This window comes from Cetorhinus maximus, chromosome 24, assembly GCF_964194155.1.
Source record: "Cetorhinus maximus chromosome 24, sCetMax3.hap1.1, whole genome shotgun sequence".
Classification (NCBI taxonomy): domain Eukaryota; kingdom Metazoa; phylum Chordata; class Chondrichthyes; order Lamniformes; family Cetorhinidae; genus Cetorhinus; species Cetorhinus maximus.
In genome coordinates, this window is record NC_135902.1 from 21,528,567 (window position 1) to 21,549,303 (window position 20,737).

At 43.1% G+C, this 20,737-nt stretch overlaps 1 protein-coding gene across 5 annotated transcripts in view; it reads right to left on the bottom strand.

The window, feature by feature from the left end:
* itgb4 (integrin, beta 4) overlaps positions 1–20,737 on the bottom strand; it is a 154,546-nt gene that overhangs the window by 10,951 nt on the left and 122,858 nt on the right. For 4 of the 5 annotated variants that reach the window (XM_078570843.1, XM_078570845.1, XM_078570842.1 and 1 more), the window contains exons 30-37: positions 18,021–18,158; positions 17,394–17,576; positions 15,021–15,140; positions 9,511–9,720; positions 7,056–7,211; positions 5,198–5,323; positions 4,235–4,381; positions 632–820 (exon numbers count right to left, since the gene is read on the bottom strand). In XM_078570843.1, the coding sequence (XP_078426969.1) occupies positions 632–820; positions 4,235–4,381; positions 5,198–5,323; positions 7,056–7,211; positions 9,511–9,720; positions 15,021–15,140; positions 17,394–17,576; positions 18,021–18,158 (1,269 nt within the window). The remainder of the gene's footprint in view (positions 1–631; positions 821–4,234; positions 4,382–5,197; positions 5,324–7,055; positions 7,212–9,510; positions 9,721–15,020; positions 15,141–17,393; positions 17,577–18,020; positions 18,159–20,737) is intronic. The other variant, XM_078570846.1, reaches the window with a different exon arrangement.

Consider the following 20,737-nt stretch of genomic DNA (forward strand, 5'->3'; position numbering starts at 1 on the left):
CTAAACCTCTCCACCTCTCTATGTCTCTTTCCTGCTTTAAGATGCTGTTTCAAACCTGCCTCCTTGACCAAGCTTTTGGTTATCTGACCTCTAACTCCCTCTGTGACTTGCTGTGAAATTTGGATGAAGCAGATTGGGACATTCTGCCATGTTAGAGATGCCATATAAATGCAAATTTTTGTTGTAGTACTGTAGGGAATGCAGCAGTCAATCAGTGCACAATAAGGTCCCACAAACAGCAGTATAATAATGACATTAGTTGAGGGATAAATAAAGATAACCATCCATTAGGAAAGTCAAACAAATTTTACAATTGCTCTTCTCCAATCCTTGCTTACTTTAGTTTCTTGAATTGGCCCAATTTCTTGTCATATGGCACACAACACACAAAGTTATTTTAGGAGTTCACACTCCAGCCAGGTATTCAAAATGATAATTTGGCTTTTCTCATGGAATTATATTTAACTCTAAGAGCAAATCTAAGTGTTTGTGTGGATTACAGAGAATCTTCCAGGATTCCAGATTGAACTCCTTACCCGCTGTGACCTTGCAACGCCTCATTCCAGACTAACAGCAACATACAGAAATATATCCAGGACAGGTACCTCAAGGTGGTCAGTCCAACAATTACCTGGAACTGGACTCAGAGGGCTCAGTGGGTCCACCTTCGATTCAATTGTGATGACTCCTTCTCGCTCTGGACCCCACCCCTTATCACTCATTGCCTTGACCTTGAAGATGTAGGAGTAGTTGGGCAGAAGATCATTGATGATCAGGGAGTTTTCATTGGCGTCTGAGATGTCAATTGTTTTCATCTCATCTGAAACATCACAAGATAAATCACAAAGTTCAATTTAATCACATCATGGATAGATCAGAATCAAAGGGTTTTAAACTAAATAGTGGGGGCAAGGGATTAAATGTGGAAAGATGCGGTATGTCAAAGAGTAGAGACAAGGTAAGAGAGGAAACTAGTAATATGGGAAATGAGGGTCAAAGGATCAAGACTAGATGTCACAAAGATAACAAAAAGACTAAACTAAAGGCTCTTTATCTGAATGCGGGTATCTTTCATAACAAAGTAAATGAATTGATAGCACACATTGAAGTAAATAAATATGATCTGATAGCCTTTACAGAGACCTGGCTGCAAATGACAAGGATTGGGTCCTGAATATTGAGGGGTGTATGACCTTCAAGAATAGGAAGCTAGGTAAAGGCGGCGGGGTAGCACTGTTAATCAAGGATGGCATTTGTGCAACAGTTAGAGATGACCTTGGTTCAGATCAGGATATAGAATTGGCTTGGCTGGAGATGAGGAATGTTAAGGGAAAGAAGCCACTAGTGAGAGTGGTCTACAGGCCCCCTAACAGTAACTACAATGTAGGACAAAGTATACCAAGCAGAAATATTGGGTGCTTGTGATAAGGGGGTGGCAATAATCATGGGTGGCTTTAATCTATATATAAACAGGAAAAATCAGATTGGCAATAATAGCCCGGATGAGGAGTTCATAGGATGCTTTCCAGATAGTTTCTTAGAGCAGCACATTCTGGGACCAACCAGAGAGCAGGTTATATTAGATTTGGTATTGTGTACTTTGACAGGATTAATTAATGACCCCAGAGTAAAGGCAACCCTAGGTAGCAGCGACCATAATATGATTGAATTTTACATCCAGTTTGAAAGAGAGAAGAGTGGGTCTAAGACTAGTATTTTAAACTTAAATAAGGGCAACTATGTGGGCTTGAAAGCTGAGCTAGCTGAAGTGAACTGGAATACTAGGCTAGGGGATAGATCAATAGAGAAGCAGTGGCAGGCATTTAAGGGGATATTTCAGAGTATTCCTAGTAGTATATTCCTACTATAAAGAAAAATTCTAAAGGGAGGACCCACCATCCATGGTTAACTAAAGAAGTTAAGGAAAGCATCAAACTTAAAGAAAAAGCATATATCTGCTCAAGGATGAGTGGCGGGTCAGATGATTGGTCAGAATACAAAGAACAGCAGAGAATGTCTAAAAGATTAATCAGGAGAACGAAATTAGAGGATGAGAGGAAGCTAGCTGGAAATGCAAAAACAGATAGCAAGAGTTTCTATAGTTATTTAAACAGGAAAAGACAGGAAAACAGGTAAAGTGAGTGTTGGTCCTCTAGAGAGTGAGAATGGGGAGTTTAATAGTAGATAATAAGGAAATGGCGGATGAAATGAACAAATATTTTACTTCGTCTTCACTGTAGAGGATACAAAATAAATTCTAGTAATAGCTGTAAATTGGGAGGTGGAGGGGAGAAAGAAGCTTGGTGAAATTACAATCACTGGGGAAGTGGTACTGAGCAAACTGACGGGCCTGGCGGGCTGACAAGTCTCGGGTCCAGATGGACTTCAGCCTAAGGTCCTAAACAGACTAATGAGGTGGTAGATGCATTGGTGTTAATTTTCCAAAATTCGCTGGATGTAGGGAATAGGTACAGGGGACAACATATTAGCATGGATAGGAGATTGACTGGCTGGCAGAAAATGGAGAGTATGCATAAATGGGTCTTTGTCTGATTGGCAGGATGTGACGAGTGGAGTCCTGCATGGGCCTGTGCTGGGGCCTCACCATTTTACAATTTACATCAATGACTTAGATGAGGGGAGCTTAATTTGCAGATGACACAAAGATACGTAGGTAAGTATGTTGTGAAGAAATATAATGAGTTTGCAGATGGATATAGATAAACGGAGTTGGCAAACGTCTGGCAGATGGAGTATAGTGTGGGAAAATGTGAAAATTGTTCACTTTGGCAGGAAGAATAAAAAAGCAGAGTATTACTTAAACAGAGAACGACTGCAGAATTCCGAGGTGCAGAGGGATCGAGGTGTTCTTGTGCATGAGTCACAAAAAGTTAGTATGCAGGTACAGCAAGTAATCAAGAAGACTAATAGAATGCTATAGTTTATTATGAGAGGAATTGAACATAAATGTAAGGATGTTATGCTTCAGTTATACAGGGCATTGGTGAGACCGCATCTTAAATACTGTGTGCAGTTTTGGTCTCCTTATTTAAGAAAAGATGTAACTGCGTTGGAGGTGGTTCAGTGGAGGCTTACTAGATTGATACCTGGAATGAGCGGGTTGTCTTATTAGGATAGGTTGGATGGGCTTGGCTTGTTTCCACTGGAGTGTAGAAGTCTGAGGGGTGACTTGAATGAAGTATATAAGATCCTGAATGGTCTTGACAAGGTGGACGTGGAAAGGATGTTTCCTCTTGTGGGTGATTCCAGATCTAGGGGGCACTGTTTTAAAATTAGGGGTTGCCCTTATAGGACAGAAATGAGGAGAAATTTTTTTCTCTGAGAGGGTTATGCAACTTTGGGAATCTCTGCCTCAGAAGGCGGTGGAGGCGGGGTCTCTGAATATTTTTAAGGCAGAGGTAGCTAGATTCTTGTTGGGCATGGGAATCAAAGGTTATCGGGATAGATGGGAATGTGGAACTCGAAACACAAAGAGATCAACCATGATCTTATTGAATGGCGGAGCAGGCTCGAGGGGCTGAATGGCCTTCTTTTGCTCCTATTTCGTATGTTCATATGTTTGTATGTTCCTATCACCCTTTCTCTTCTCATATGTTCTTTCAACATGTGTAGTATTGCTGATAGCTTTTGCATTTACTTGTCAGTTACACTAATTCCTCTCTGTTCTGGTTTGTCCAAAATACTTCTTACTTCAGATTTCAGCTTGCCTTGGATTTACATGGTGTCACCTTGGGATTGAGAGTCCTCTCAGTCCTAAACACACAGGGCCAGCCAGGGGCAGTTGCGGGCATCATCTCCTGAGAATGTGAATGTCTGCCTCTGGTTATATGCTGATCTCTGTCTATGTATATCTCTGTTTCCTCCTGTATACTGGTCCTTCTCTACATGTGTATGTCTGCCTCTGCCTATATACCAGTCACTCTGAAATAAAAACAGAAAAGGCTAGAAATATTCAGCAAGCCTCACATCAGAGATAGACAGGGTTAACGTTTCAGGTCAAGGACCTGTCTTTAGTCACTCTGTTGTCTATATCTCATTTTCTACAAACACACTGGATTATTTTTCATTTCTAATCGTTACATTAGCAAGTTAAGAAACGGCCGCCTGCTTATCAAACCGTAGTGGGAACTGGCTCAGACACTGAGAGGATAGATGAGGCATGGAGCTCCCTGTGATGGCTGTGGTTCATGGAGTGCAGGGACTCAGCACTGACCTCCTAGAAGAGGCTGGTATGTGACGCGATAGCCCATGACCTCTCGATCACATTGAGGTTTCTGCCAGCTGACTTTCAATGAGGTTGCTCCGAGCGCAGAGAACACAAGGCGAGTTGGAGTTTCTGGGATCCCAGGAGATCGGTTTTCTGCAGGGAAGGAGACAGAGAAACAAATGCATAAAATCGAGAAAGTCTTTGATTAAATGAACATTAAAACACAGGCCAAAGTTCTGCACAGGCAACAATCCCCTTTCCTGCATTTTGTCTAATGTCCTAAAATATTTAGCCAGTTGACCAAAGCCAGAATTTCTGTAGCTTCATGTCTGAAAAAGTGACGCCACGTCGGAATATGGGGATGTAAACCCTTTTACAATTCCCACCCTTCATCGATCAAACTGTCTAGCGGTCATGAGTCTGGGCACAGAATAAGCTGTTCCTGATGTCATGCAAATGGGCAAGGCATCATCCAAAGTATTCCCTCCATTTGCACTGGATATCATGGTTGACCCCTGGAATCTGGCATTGGTAAGTGCACGGGTTAGCTCTTTGTTGCTTTGATGGAAGGTCAGCAGAGAACACTGTCAGGATTGACAGGAATGACCCCTATGTTCAATAATGTGTCACTGCCGGCAAGGACTCAATAGGCCAAATGGCCTCCTTCTGTGTCATAATGACTCTATGACATTTCAAGTCTGTGAAGAATGACCATGTGGGCAAAACAATCATGACGTATGAACTAGAACCCAGCAGAATTCAGTGCCTTCAGGATGCACGGGACTGAGTGAGTGAGATAAAAAAGTAAAATAGGAGATAAACCAACTACACTGAGACAAAAGAGTGAACTCCCCCATAATAAGTCTCACCAGATCCTGAGCTCTCCTGCTTCTGACTAAAACTATCTCAGGGTATAGTAATTATGAGTAAGAAAGAAAGTTTATGGAAATGTATTTGAAAAGGTCTAACCATGTAGAACCATCTCCAGGTTCTCAAGAGCAGCATTTACATCCTCGGATTCAGTGCGTCTCCTCCCTCCAATCATCTGCTGTGTGATTGTGTAGTTGACTCCTTTCTTTCCATACATTGATGTGTCTGCATAAACAAATGTCCATCAGGAATTCAGAAAACAGTACTGGAGCAGTCAGCATGTTTATCACAGATACTCAAGATTTCTAATCCTCGTCTCCTGAAGATGCTGCCGTTGTCTGGGATCCAGTTTCACCATCCCTATCTCATGTTTGCATGTTTGTGAAACTGATTGCCCAACAGACACCCAGCTGTATGTAAAAGCAAAATACTGAAGATGCTGGAATTCTGAAATAGAAACAGAAAATGCTGGAAAAACTCGAACAGGTCTGACAGCATCTGTGGAGAGAGAAAGAGAGTTAACGGTTCGAATCCGTATGACCCTTCTTCAGAGTTGGAAGAAAGGTCATACAGACTCGAAACTTTAACTCTGTTTCTCTGTCCGCAGATGCTGTAAGACCTGCTGAGCTTTTCCAGAATTTTCTGTTTCTATTTCAGACACTCAGCTGTAACTTTTTACTAGCTGCCAATCAGGGTTTTGCCCCTCCCTAAACCGGGTCAATCATGGTCACCCTAATTCTGCCAACCTGAGATTAACTAACTCAGCACAGACTGTGAGTGAAATCTGCGATCTTACAGGAACACAAGAACGGGAGGAGGCCATTCAGCCCCTCGAACCTGTTCTGCTATGCAATTAGATCATGGCTGATCTGTATCTCAATTCCATTTACCTGCCATGGTTCCATAACCCTTAAACCCTTGCCTAAGAAAACTCTATCAATATCAGTTTTGAAAATTTCAATTGATCCCCAGCCTCAACATCTTTCTGGGGGAAGGAGTTGCAGATTGCCACTACCCTTTGTGTGAAGTGCTTCCTGACATCACCTCTGGGAGGTCTAGCCCCATGTTCTGGATTGTATGGCTCCATTCCACAATGGCCAAAACCTTAGCAGGAATCCAATGGGGAATCTGTCCTGTAGAATTTCTGGCGTCACTTTAAAGATTCTAGTTTTAGATATTTTAGATGGGAGGGTTAACAATATGTCACACTTGGAGAATAATCAAAATCAAACCTCATATCAAAAAAGTTACCTGGAGAGCAATTTGACTTGCCCTCTAATCGATTGCTTTGTGTGCCAGCCCAACATGGTCTGAGGCCTGAGCTGAAGTCAGTGTCCAGCCTCCTTTGAATTGATGTGCCAGTCAGGGCCTTTCCAATTCCATCTGGCTCCAGTGCTAAGCCAACCTGCGGTTAGGACCAGTGTGTGGGTGCAGAAGTGGATGGAAGGGAGGGGCAAAGCTGAGAGGAGAGTGACAAGACAAGGGAGGGTGAGAAGATGAGGGGAGGGGTGAAGACGAGGGGCAGTCAACAGTGACTCACAATATTTGGTTGGAGCCAATCCTGCTTCTTCTGACTTCACAAAATTGCAACTTTGAAACATTTTGTTGGCCATTGTTTGGAACAGGATGAATCGCTACAGATATGGAATGGTACAAAATGTGCTGAGAGAACGGGAGTGAGGGTGGGGCGGGGAAGAATCTTCTGAAAAGCCAAAGGTCAAACCATTAAGTGAAAGTGTGAAGTGATGCCTCACGCTCATTTTGCAGGTAGTGACTGATACTAACACCTCACACTGGGGGCAGCGTAGAGGAGGGAAGGGGATCACAGACCAAAGGAAATTCAGGACTGTGACAGGTTGAAGTGACTGTTAAATGTTGTCCATCTCTGTGAGTCAGACGCAAGAGGCAACAGGTTTTCAAAACACAGTGGATCACACATTGATTGGCTCATACTGACCCAGTCCTGACATCATGGTAGTGCGGGTCTCCAAGGAGCCACCCATCATCCTAGAGTACTGTCCGCTGTGAGTGGTGGTGGTGCTCCGATTCAGGGTGCTGTTGGCACTTCCAGGGAATAGAGAGTTCATCTCCCAGTTCCCATTCATCTGCATGTCTGTGGGGGAGAAGGAATGAAATGTGTTCAGTAAACCAACCCATAAATTCTGTCCAGCAGAGGGCATCAGCAACATCCATCCAGCACTGGGCATCAAAGCCACACCACTGAGGTATCGGCACCACTCCACTCATTTACAAGCACTGCTCCACTCGGATACTCTCACTTCCACCCAGCAACACTCCACCAAATTACCATCCACCCTTGCCGGGTACCAGCAAACCTTGACCCATTAACATTCAACATACTTTGGGCATCAGCACTATGATGCAAATTGAGAATTACCAGTTGATTTGGCAAACTGCACCAACCCCTTTTCTAAACTTAGTGAAAACTTATTCTCATGAAAGCATCTGTAGTTTGGGGTTTCAGAATCAGGATCTGTTGTTGCATTGGAGGATGGTGGCATCAGGCTCTTGTGTTTTGGGAGGATGGCTTCTGTTGGCTTTGGCAGGTAAGGAGTAGGAGACACAGTGGAGATGGAGAGTGGGAAGCATGGACCTTCTGATTTTGAGGATAGTTGTTCATGGGTTGGGAGTGCGAACACAATGACGAGAGTGGGCAAATGCCAATCAAAGCGACTATCTGGCATCACAGTTCTCCTTGCAGTCAGTAGAAGGGAAAGAAAGGAAAGAAAATTCAACAACTAGGATCATTTTCTGCTGGATTGATGAGCAGAGCAATTGGTTCACAGTCCATATGGGCTGAGGCTGGGAATCATGCTGGGTGAAGTGCTTAACATACAAACTGCTCAAGATCACTCCGTGCAGCTCCCAGCCCCGTCCTTCTCTGCCTGTCCTACACTTTTTTAATTTGTTCACAGATGTGGGCGTTGTTGGCAAATCTAACTTTTATTGTCCATCCTAGTTGCCCTTGAGAAGGTGGTGGTGAGCTGCCTTCTTGAACCGCTGCAGTCCATGTGGTGTGGGTACACCCACAGTGCTGTTAGGGAGGGAATTCCAGGATTTTGACCCAGCATCTGAAGGAACGGTGATATATTTCCAAGTCAGGATATTGTGGCTTGGAGGGGAACTTGCAAGTGGTGGTGTTCCCATGCGCCTGCTGACCTTGCCCTTCTAAGATGGTAGAGATTGTAGGTTTCGAAGATGCTGGCAAAGAAACCTCACCAACATCTGCCACCACTGGGACCTGAGGTGGAGCCTTCATCATCAGGAAGAAAAGTAAAGAAAGAGAGACCTCGCATTTATATAGCCCCTTTTACAGCCTCAGGACTTCCCAAAGCGCTTTAAGCCAATGAAGCACTTGTGAAATGTAGTCACTGTTTAATGTAGGAAGTGCATGACATCGTAAACAAGGAGACAGCGTAACCACTACACAAATCCCTGTAGTCTGGCAAAACATATCTGAATGATAGAGTAAGAGGCCTACAGAGAGGAGAAGGTATGATCATCACAGGGCATTGATTATTGAAATACATTCCTGGTAGCAAACTTTCACTTCACATTTTATTAAATGTTTTACAAATGTCTTGAGCTGGTAGCATTGAGGGAATAAAGTTACACGTATTATCAAGTATGTATTCAGAGGACAGGACCCACTTGAATCTCAAATTCTTTCAGGTGAATTTGACCGATCCCGCTGGTTCCCCATTTTTCTCGACAGATGACATACATGGGTCTCCTGCACGTACCGTCTGCACCGTCAGGAAAAAACAGTTGGAAGCTCCAAGGCAAAAGGGGTGGGAGTGCTCCTCTGTGCACCACAAGCAGAGTCTGGAAATCTGCAGTCCTGGGTTAGCCCACTGCTATACAGCTACAGGATCCTCGCAACAGTTTCCCCCACCCTACTGACTTACCTTGCTGCCATTAGATCATCACCTGCCTCTCCTCTGGCTGGTTAGACAGCTGTGGCTTTCCACCTGAGACAGATAAGCAGCTGACTGGTGGCAGTTAAAGATTACCAACCAAGGCCCTTCATGTGGGATTGCCATCCAGGAGTTGAAGTCAGCCCTTTCGTCTCACACTTTTCATTCAGATGAGGATTCAGTTCCTACCTCCCAGAAATTCTGTATGTAGCTTACACTCTGTAAGCAGCAGTAGCAAGGATGAGGTGCAGCACTTGTATTTTCTCAATTAATACTAACTGACCACTGACTCTGTCTGCATGCATGAAGTGCTAACAGACTCTTGACCCTTTCTGACCGCATCTCTATTCAGTTAATAGGTGTGTACTCAGCAAGGGCGGGAGGCTACTCAGAGGCAGAAGCTTTCTCAGATCCCTGAGGAGATTTCCCAGAAACACAAGTATGTTAATGAAAGAAGCATTGTGAGATCTTCACCTTGACCTTCCCGTGGTTGGGGTGTAGCCCTCCTTCTCATGGTGTCTGAATACTCAGTGTCTTCGGAGAGGAGGCTCTCAATGTCTGAGGAAGCACGTGTCAGGGAAGAACTAGAGGAAAGGCGGGGTATCACTTCCACCGGTAGTTTCCACGTTACCTTCCGCCCATCGAAATCATCGCCCAGCAGTTGGATATGCTGCCATTTGGAGCCTTTCAGAACAAGTTAATGACTCGTGTTGGTATTTAGTGCCAGAAAACGGTTCAGCATCAGCCGAGCACGGCCACACCCACAAACCCTAACCTACCTATTTCCGATGGGAGGCACTCAAGGATACAGCTTGAACAGAGGGAGGCAGCCTACCCACTACACAGGGCTGCATGCATGGCCTGCATACATACATGTATCTACACACAAACAAATGCATATAAACACCTGGGCACATGCATGTACACCCTTTCACACACATATGACCCAAAATATGCAGATTTATAAAGGATTTATATTTATTATGACAGAGTTAAAGATGACTGAGGAAATTCCTATACTTTACATCTAGGGTAATATGTTGTCCATTTTCAAAAAGGACAAAACAAAACCAGGTAACTACTGATGCAGCAAAGGCAAATGCTGGAAATACTCAACAGGTCTGGCAGCATCTGTTGAGAGAGAAACAAAGAGAGATGAACGGTCATCAACCTGAAAAGTTAATAGTGCTTCTCTCTCCTCAGATGCTGCCAGACCTCCGATTGAGTTTCTGCAGCATTTTCTGTTTTTAGCTCAGATTTCCAGCATTCAAAGTCTTGCTTCACTATAGTGCATATTAATAATCAATTATCAGGAATTAAAGCTCAATATTCACTGCAATGACAAACAGGAGTCAGCATAGATTCAGAACCTACTTAACCAGCCACCTTGGATTTTTTGAGACAGTGACATCCCAATTAGATTGTTCACTTCCAAAATCATGTGACAAAACTTTGCACCAAAGCCTACTATTTAAACTTAAAGTTGTGGTGATTCAGGAGGTAATAAAACCAGGGATTGGGTAAGGAAATGGCTGACAGGTGGAAAGTTGAAGGGAATTTTTTTAGAGAGTTCAATTAGAGCAAAGATCTGAGTGGGGAGCCCCAAGCCTCAGTGTTTACACTGTTGTTTCAATAACTCAGACGCTCAATGCAAACTGATCAAGTTTATAGATGGTGACAAACTAAGAGTCAATTCTGCAGCACATACAGCATACAGACACTATAGACAGTGTGGAAGCAGCCAGGGATGAGATTGAAAGCGATCTCACGGGTTTTTACATGACTCAATTTCTAGGGTTCAATGGCTATGATGGGCAATTGGTCTAGCCATCCAAGACCATATCTGGTTGGACCGCATAAAACACTATGTGGTCCTACTCTCCATTGCTAAAAATGCTCACTGTTCCAGGATTATCCTGGAATGCAAGAATAACCCCTGACTTCACTTCTCTACCAAAACCGTCTTCTTAAACCAACCTCCCCTGCCTCCCCCTCCCTCACGTCCAATAATAAATGCAAGGAACTCACAAACTTTTTTTTTGTCACAAAGATGAAGACCTTCCATTCAGCTACCTCTCGCATTTACTTTCTCCTAGCTCAGTGAGCCAAACTTTTTCTAGTGTTCATAGCCCTAGCATTGAACTCCTGTCTTTCTCTGCATTCTATCCCATCTTCTATCAGGCTCTCTGAGCTCATCATATCAATAAATCCTATCTCTTGCTCCCTTGACCTTATTCCCACCACACTTTTGACCATACAACTTCCCTTCCTAGCCCCCATGATGTTGTTAATGTTTCCCTCTCCTTAAGTATTGTCCCCTCCCCTTCAAATTGGACATCCTCACCCTTTCCTAATGTTTTCATCTACCAACACCCTAAAATCTGGAATTCCTTCCCTAAACCTCTTGTTCACTCTGATCTCCTTTAAGGTACTCCTTAAACTCTACATTTCTGATCAAGCTTTTGGACATCCATCCTGGTATCTCATTTTGTGGCTCAGTGATGCATTTTAATTGATAACTTTCTGTGAGGTGCCTTGGGAAGTTCTGCTATGTTAAAGCGCTATATAAATACAAGTAATAGTAATAGTTGTTGTTGTGTCCAATCCCTTTGCCATATCTAACAAAACAAACAAGGTGCTGAACCATATAGTCAAAACAGTAGTGTGCTAACCAGGGAAGGTCCTGATCAAACTGTCCGTGGCTCTGATCAGACCGCACCTTGAGTACTGTATCCATTTCTGGTCATCAAAATCCAAAGGAGATATTGAAGTGCCAGAAGTAATTCAAAGCAGAACCGTGGCCCTAACCCTGAGTGTCAGAGGAATAAACTTCTCCGTTTCACCCTTGAAAGAAGGAAACCGAGAGGTGACCTTGTAGAAAACATAGTAAACAGCATAGGAAAAGTAAATACAAACATGATTTCAAACTAAAACTATGAGAGCAGGATAGGCTCAAACTAGAACATTGCAAATTTAGGATTGATGTTAGGAGGTTCCACATCAAACATAGAGTAGGGAGCCATCAAGATACAAGTCTTTAAAATAGAAAGATCATAAAGTTGAAAACAGCAAACAACTTAATTTTAACAATGAGCATAAGATCAGAGGAACAAAAACAAAAATAGCTGGAAAAACTCAGCAGGTCTGACAGCATCTGCGGAGAGGAACACAGTTAACGTTTCGAGTCCGTATGACTCTTCATCAGAACTCGATTCATGCGGACTTGAAACGTTAATTGTATTCCTCTCCGCAGATGCTGTCAGTCCTGCTGAGTTTTTCCAGCTATTTTTGTTTTTGTTTCAGATTTCCAGCATCTACAGTATTTTGCTTTTATCATAAGATCAGAGGATATGTATTAATTATCATAAGCTCCAAACAAGGCCTATCTCCATTGGATATTAGAGCAAACTGCCAGAGAAGGTCACCAGAAAGGATCAGAAAGACAAAAGCACCATACATCATAGCACTTTATCATTTCCTTAGGCCATCCTAGGACACATCACACCCAACTAATTACTTTTGAAGTGTTCTCATGTTGACAAATACAGCCAATTAGCGCACAGCTTGGAACATGCTGCTGTATGATTTGTTGTTGGTGAAGTTGTTGTTGTTGTTGATGCAGCAAATGAGGTGCATGAGCAGGAAATGAATCAGTTTTCATGGCATTGATTAAAGGAGGAATGTTGGCAAGGACACCAGGAAACGTCTTTGCTCTTTGCATTACAGAATCTTTCATATTCATGTAAACCTCTAAAGAGGCAGATGGGGCCTCATTTAACATCTCTTCTGAAAACTGGCACCTATGTCACCTCTAGAAGGGAGCTTGACTTATATCTATTGAGAGTAAGATCCAGAGTTGTGGGAACATTAACAGCACTACTTGATTTTCCACTGGGACTCAGGAAAAGAATGTAGTGGTCTTTAAAGTTGGGGATCACATGCAGCGATGAGGACGATGCCAATAACTTTATCATCATCATCAACAATCCAATCTTCAACAGGAGCATCAGCATAAACATCAGAATCATCAACAATATCATCAACAGATCATACAGCAAAATGTTCCAACACTTGGCGGGGGTGGGGGGTGCGCGAATGGTGTTGGTAGGATGGAAGCAGGGTAAGTAGTGAATGATAGATAATGTGGTAAGTTTTAAGGATGCTTTTGAGGGTAGAAGGGATACAGAAAGTTGGAGGAGTTTAAGAGAGAATTCCAACATGGTTAGGAGTTCTATCACCAGTAATAAAGCAGGAAGTGTGGAGACACACATTAGACCATAGCTGGAAGAGTGGAGGGACCAATCGGAGTCATAGAGCTGGAGGAATTTACAGCAGGGGAATGAAGCAAGGCTGTGGAAGGTTTTATTGATAAGGGCAAGGATTTTGGAGTCAATGTGCTCAGAGTTAAGGGGAGGTGATGGCATAGTAGTATTGTCACTGGGTTAGTATTCCAGAGGCCCAGATCTGGTTCACTAATGTGCTTTAGGGAAGGAAATCTGCTGTCCTCACCTGGTCTGCGTCTCCAGGCCCACAGCAATGTGGTTGGGCAATAAATGCTGGCCTAGCCACCTACATCCCATAAACGAATTAAAAAGAAGATGGAGTGGGCTTTCATCATGTTCTTATGCAAAAGAAGCACTAAAAAAAAGGTATAAATCACAGACAGACCTAAAGGAGTTCTAAAATTGTTAACAACAGAAGACGGTCAAAGAACAGGTGGGTCTGTTGACGATAAATTGGGTAAAATGCTCCAGACTGTCAGGCCCTGGACAGGGATATAGATTAGATTCTTCCCATCAGTTTTCACAAAAGACTGGATACAAATCCCAGAGTAAATCAACTGAGGGATCCTGAGCCCATGTAGAAGTTAATAAAGAACGTGTGAAATAGAAACAAGAAGCATTAAACACACAAAACTGCTGGGCGAGTAAGAATACAGCCTAGAACCCTTGATAGATTAGAGTTCTGGTGATGTTTTAGCTCCATTAGACTCACATCCAGAGTGGTGAAATTCTGGAGGGCTTTCTAAAGCAAGCTATCAATGAAGATTCAAAAAGCAAAGATGTTATCGGGAGCAACTGGGTATGGGAGCAATGGATCGTGTCATTCAAACTTACAGGAATTCTTGGAGAGAGAAAGTGAGCTCATAGGGAGGGTAATTAATATTAGCTTATGTAGATTTTGACAAAGCATTTGACAAAGTTCTTCACGTGACCAGGAACAGTTGAGGCTCATGAAATAGATGGCAGTTGTTTAAATGGATTGAGAATTGGTTTAGCATACACAATATAATAAGTGACCACGCTTCAAAAATGAATACCTCGGACATGAAATGCTTTGGGATGTCCTGAGAGAGGTGAGTTTTAACAGCAGAAGAGGAAGAATAATGATAAAGGAAGATGCTTATACTGAGAAACAGTACTGAATGGCATTCTTTGGGGATCTGTTCTGGGAGCTCTGATTCTCAAACTTTTTATGAATGATATAAGAATATGGAATCTGTAGCAATGATTAAATTTTCATAATGCTCAAACCTCTGTACACAAGTAATGAGTAGGAAAAGAGACCATTATCTTTGGAGAGATTTGGACCTATATATAAATGGAACTTAGATCTAGCTGTTAGGATTCTAAATTGGAGAAATGCAATGTATTAACAGTAAAATCTAACAATGAAGAATATTCCTGACATGTGAAAAAGGAGATGGATTTATTACTGCTTAAAGTAGGTGAGGTACAAATGCCAAGTGGTGGGGGATGTCCATGATAAAACAGTCATATATGGACTAGATTTGATGGGCTGAATGGCATTTTCCTTCTGTGGTTTTACTTATGCCCTTGTGCAGCTAAGGCCCCATTCTTGTCACTTCAAGTTCAATATTATTGATTAAAAAAATCAATCAGCACCTCTTTGATGTAATGTGGTGGCAGCCAAGCCAGTGATTGCTGTTAAAGTACATAAGAGCTGGCAATGTAGAGTCATACCTGTGTCATCAGAAGTGCTGGGTCTGGGCGATCGCATTACATCTGAGCTGTACATCAGGAAATTCTCATACTCATCATGTGCCTCCGCATCAATAATGGGAACATCTGGGATGATAGGAACTGCAGATGGCACAGAGACACAATTAAATGCTGCACTCTGGCAGAAACATTCAATATTATGGCCAGTACTACAAGCTGTTAGAACAATTTCGCAGTTTTTTCTTAAAAACAGACATACTGGTAAACAGCTCTGAATCTTAAAAAGTATTTTCAGAGCTAACGGTGCCAGACAATTCAGTGCATAACATTACATAGCATCACATAGAATTACAGCCCAGAAATAAGCCATTTGGCTCAACTGGCTCTATGCAGTGTTTATTCTCCACATGAGCCTCCTCCCACCTTATTTCATTGCACTCTACAGCATAACCTTCTATACCTTTCTCCCTTCTGTACTGATCTATTGGTGTGAAGCTTCCAATCCTGAGGCATGTTTAAAAGTGGAAATCTGAGTTTGTCATTGGGCTGAAGATGCAGCCAGAAGGTTCTCAACTCCTAATGAGTTCTCATCTCATGCTTCCGATTCTCTTTCTTCTTTTCTCCCTGTCTATGGAATTTGAAAGTTGTTTCTTGTAGCTCATCGTAACAAGACTATCCAATATCCGAATTCATAGTGAAAGGCCTGTATTAAAATGATAGGCCGTGTCATTTAATTGGAAGCCTTTTACAGGTGCCAAGAAGGCTGGCACAGCCCCAATCTCTGTATAATCCCTTGCTGCAGAGCCACGGAATGAATGCTAGCTTGATGAGTACTCACTAAAGGGAGCTGGATAATTCCTGACTGTGGTGATATCCATATATCTAGCAGGCAGGTGCATGCACATCTCCCAGACATTGGCACTTATTTAAAGGAGGAAAACTTCCTTGGAACTTCTTATGCTGTGACATAGGCAGAAACTCCATTAGCATATATAAAGAGGGTTTCCACCGAACTGCTAAAGAGAGCACTAAGGAAATTCACACCCACAAATCAAATTTAAATGAAAAAGGACAATTAAAACAAAAGTTCACAAATAGGATAACTAAAATTGTGAAAGCCTTTAGACAGCCTCAGAAGGAATCTCAACCTATCAGCGGCAAGTGCTGAATGGCAAAGAAACTGGGAAGATGCAGGCAAAAAGGATAGGAGTAGGTGCTCAAGGGGGAGGCATGACTTTGCAGGCAAGTAATGGAATAGTCCTACACCTCGTTGATGGATGCTGAAATCAAAGTGGTGCTGCACAGATCATTGCAAGAACAGTGGTCCTCGGTCTTCTGTTGCACTCTGCAGTACCATCCCCTACAAGGAGGTGCACACTTTGTCATTGTTTATGCCAGCATATTCTGTATGGTAGCCGCAGTGGTCCTTGCATCAGATGACACAGCTCTGCATTAGATTCTGAGAAGACAGCTACCAATTTTCAAGTGGATGCCAGGAGCTGAAGAATTGGTCGTGGTATCTTGTAGGATATGGTTAATCAACCAATGCTTGCTCCTGACCATCCTGGCATGACCTTACTCACACAGTACCATGTAGAGCAAATATACTGTGACTAGATTGCTTCCAAGGAAGTTTTCAAAATTACTCAGTTGGACATTCACATTTCTTAATGGTGCCATTGAGGTCTATTGTTCCTGCTCCCTTTTGGCTTGAGAACTTCCAACTGCCCTCATTACCTGGCAACATGAAAGATATTTACCTCTTTCTGCAGATGTGAATGTGCAGGTACAGAGGGTTGGGTGAAGAGCAGCTCATACAAACTACCAAGGGATCTCCTTCCAGAGATATAAGATGGGGGAGTTTCCACTGGGAAACCCATTGATATTAATAGGGGGAATCAGGAATAAATTATTTACATCATTTGGTACAATGATTATGAGAACCTAAGTGTTAACAAGAAAATAGATGTTAAAGCAGTTAAAATATCATTCATTTTATATTAGTGACCTTTCCATGACTTCCAGGCTACCAAATATTGCCTAGCAGCTTTAGATGGTCAGTTGACATCCTACCAAACAATCTGCAGGGTGGCAGAACATAAGAACAGCTAGACGCCTTTCAGCACCTCGAGTCTATTCCACCGCTCAATTAGGTCACAGTTGATCTGTATATTCCGTGCCTGAACTACTTCCCAACTCCCATCTGTTAACACTAAAATGGGGTGCCTGCCAGTTTGAGGCAGATATTTCTATGCTGTTCCTGCCCACCAAAAAAAGACACGGGGGTTGTAACCATTGCAACCTCACAGGGAGAACTTCTGCACGTGTCCAGCATTGGATCATCACAGCCAGAGCATGTGGTAGGAAGATACAACTCGATGGTGCTTCACTCACTAGACATTGGGCGTTTTGGCTGCGTGGAGAGGTTCATTGTGGCTTCACGGACAGGTCCCCAGCCAGCACCATTCTTGGCTCGCACCGTGTACCGATATGGCTGCTCTTCTTTCAGATTCTCGATCATTACCATCCTCTTCTTTGGTTTGTTGATTTTCACCACTTTTTTGGGTCCAATGGGTTCTGTCAGAACGTGCACAGCAAACAAAACAATCAGAAACACAAACATTAGCCTGTCTTCTTGCTCAGGGGCACAGCAGATAGGAACTCTCAGTTAACATTGATAAAAGTGTGCAAAGCTCAGACCTACGCATCACTAAGCACCTAGAAATTTGGACATGTATCCACTTTTGGGTATGTGCAGGGGGAGAGCACATCATCCATGGCCAGGATGGTGAGGCCTGAGCTTCCCCCCACCGATTTTGGACCTTGGGCAGAAACTGCTTTCCAGCTAAGAGGAGACCAAAACTGGACCACTGTTAGTGTTAGAGTGGTCCTTGGGTAAGTGAAGGCAGGGAGTGGGATGGAGGGGAGGTCAGTAGAAGTGGGGGTTTCAGATAGACAGCTAATGAGAGAGAGCATGTAGCGATTTCTGTTCAGAGATTCTCTGCTTTGAGAGGTACTTACTATTCTCATCAGTCACAACTGCATATGTGACTTCATACTCAGTGATCTCCCCGTTGGTTTCTGAAGGTTCGGCCCAGCTCAGTTGTGTCACAGTTGGTGAAATGACATTGAACGCCAATCGTCCAGGCTCATTTGGTACTAAGAGGAGAAAATAAGAACATTGGTATTAGTTTTCCTTATATTATATTGTGGGGGTTGACAGAAAATTGCCTGTTGACAGATAATCTGCCCAAGCTGATATTAACAGATCACCAGAAAAGCAAAAACAGAATTACCTGGAAAAACTCAGCAGGTCTGGCAGCACCGGTGGAGAAGAAATCAGTTAACGTTTCGAGTCTTCATGGCCCTTCGGCAGAACTTCGGCAGTTCTGCCGAAGGGTCATGAAGACTCGAAACGTTAACTGATTTCTTCTCCACCGATGCTGCCAGACCTGCTGAGTTTTTCCAGGTAATTCTGTTTTTGTTTTGGATTTCCAGCATCCGCAGTAGCTTTTAGCTTTTTGTTTTTATCACCAGAAAAGCAGCCCATTCCAATACAAAATTCCAGGCTCAATACCACCAACACTCTGGCTGAAATACTATACATGGGAGTTCCTCAATAGAAAGATAGGACATTTATGTTTCAGAAGAAGACCATTCGGCCCATCATAAAAAAGCTACCGAGCCTAATTCCACTTTCCAGCTCTTAGTCCATACCCCTGAAAGTTACAGCATTTCAAATGCATGACCTAGTGCTTTTTAAATATGATAAAGGCTCCTGTCCCTATCACTTTTTCAGGTAGTAAGTTTCAGACCACAGCCAGTCTCTGGGTGAAAAACTTTCTCCTCAATTCCCCTCTAATCCTTCTACCAATTACTTTAAATGTATGCCCCTTGGTTAATGGTTAATGACCTCTCGGCTAAGGAAAATGGGTCATAGAGTCATAGACCTTCCTATCCACTCTACCTACGCCCCTCATAATTTTATACACCTCAATTAAATCTCTCCTCAGCCTCCTCTGCTCCAAAAAAAGCAACACCAGCCTACCCAATCTTTGCGCAGAGATAAGTAGGCATACACTCCAAGGTCTCTCTGTTCTTCTACATCTGTTCATCTACACTTCTCAGTATTTATGTATCCATTGCCTTGTTTGTCCTCCTTAAATACATTACCTCACACTTCTCCAGATTAAATTCCATTTGCCAATTTTCTGACCAGTGCATTGACATCTTCCTCACTCTGAACCACACTGCCATTTTTTGTATCATTTATAAACCTTTTAATCACATGCCCCACATTTAAGTCTAAATTGATTTAGATCACAAAAACAAAGTACCCAGTACTGAGGCCAGCAGAACCCCACTGGAAATAGCCCTCCAGTCACATAAAACATTCATCGACCATTGCCTTTTGCTTCTAGCCACTGAGCGAATATTGGATCCAACTTGCCAGTTTTCCTGGGATCCCATGGGCTGTTGCTTTCCATCCAGTCTGCCATGTGAGACCTTGTCAAAGGTGAAGTTACAATACAGGTCTGCATGCATGCTAAACAGCAGAAGCAGCAATTGAAAAAGCTAAGTGATCCCACAATCAATGGATCATATCAAAGTTCTGCTATCCTGCCACATCCAGTAATGAATGGTGGTGGCAATAAACAGCCAACTGGAGGAGGACACTCTACAAACATTGTTATCCTCGATGGCAGAGCCTAGCACATAAGTGCAAAAGACAAGGCTGAAGCATTTGCAACCATTTTTAGACAGAAGTATTGAGTGGATTCAGCCTTCTCCTGAGGTCTCCAACATCACAGCTGCCAGTCTTCAGCCAATTCGATTTATTCCATTTGATGTCAAGAAACAGCTAAAGGAACTGGATATAGAAAAGGCCCTGACAATATCCTGGCAGTAGTACTGAAGACTTGTGCTCCAGAACTAGCCATGCTTCTAGTCAAGCTGTTCCAGTACAGCTACAACATTGGTATCTACCCAGCAATGTGACAATTGCTGAGGTATGTCCTATCCACAGAAAGCAGGTAAATCCACTCTGGCCAAGAGGTGCATGGTCAGTGAGGGGAGACTTCGGCCTGAGTGAGACAGAGACTGAGTGAGCATATTTGGTTCAAAGTGGGAGTTCGGTGCATGGGGGGAAAGAGGTGTTTTAGGTAATGTTTACTGCAAGAAGTAAAGCGTGTTGAGTGGGGAGTTCGGTGAAGGGTGGGGAGGAGGTACTTTTCCTCTACTCTTTTTCAGCCTCCGGTATTTGATTTCCACTTTGGTGCAGCAGAAGGAGCAGGTAAATCAGTAACTGGTATTATTAGTTTTATCAGTATTGTAAGTACTGTATTGTTTTATCAGTATTGTAAAGTTTACTGGCAGTGCCAAAACCTATTGAGAAGTGTAAGCTTTATTAATTATAATTAATTAGCAATTATTTGACTGCAAGTGAGGCAGGTAAGGGGACCCAGAGGGCAGGAGTGCAGGAGCCTCAGCCCTTGCAATTCTCCGATGGGTTAGAGGTTTCTCAGCTTGTTTGGATCAGAGTGGGGCATCAGGGTGGATGAGCTAAATGGCCATGGTACTGTGGCACAGGAAGCCATTCAAGTGCGGGGGAGGGAGTTACAAGGAATGTACTGGCAATAGACAGTATAGTCAGAGGGATTGACACTGTTTTCTGCAGCAAAGAGCGTGAGTCCAGACGGCTGTGTTGCCTGCCCAGTGCCAGGGTTCGGGACATCTGC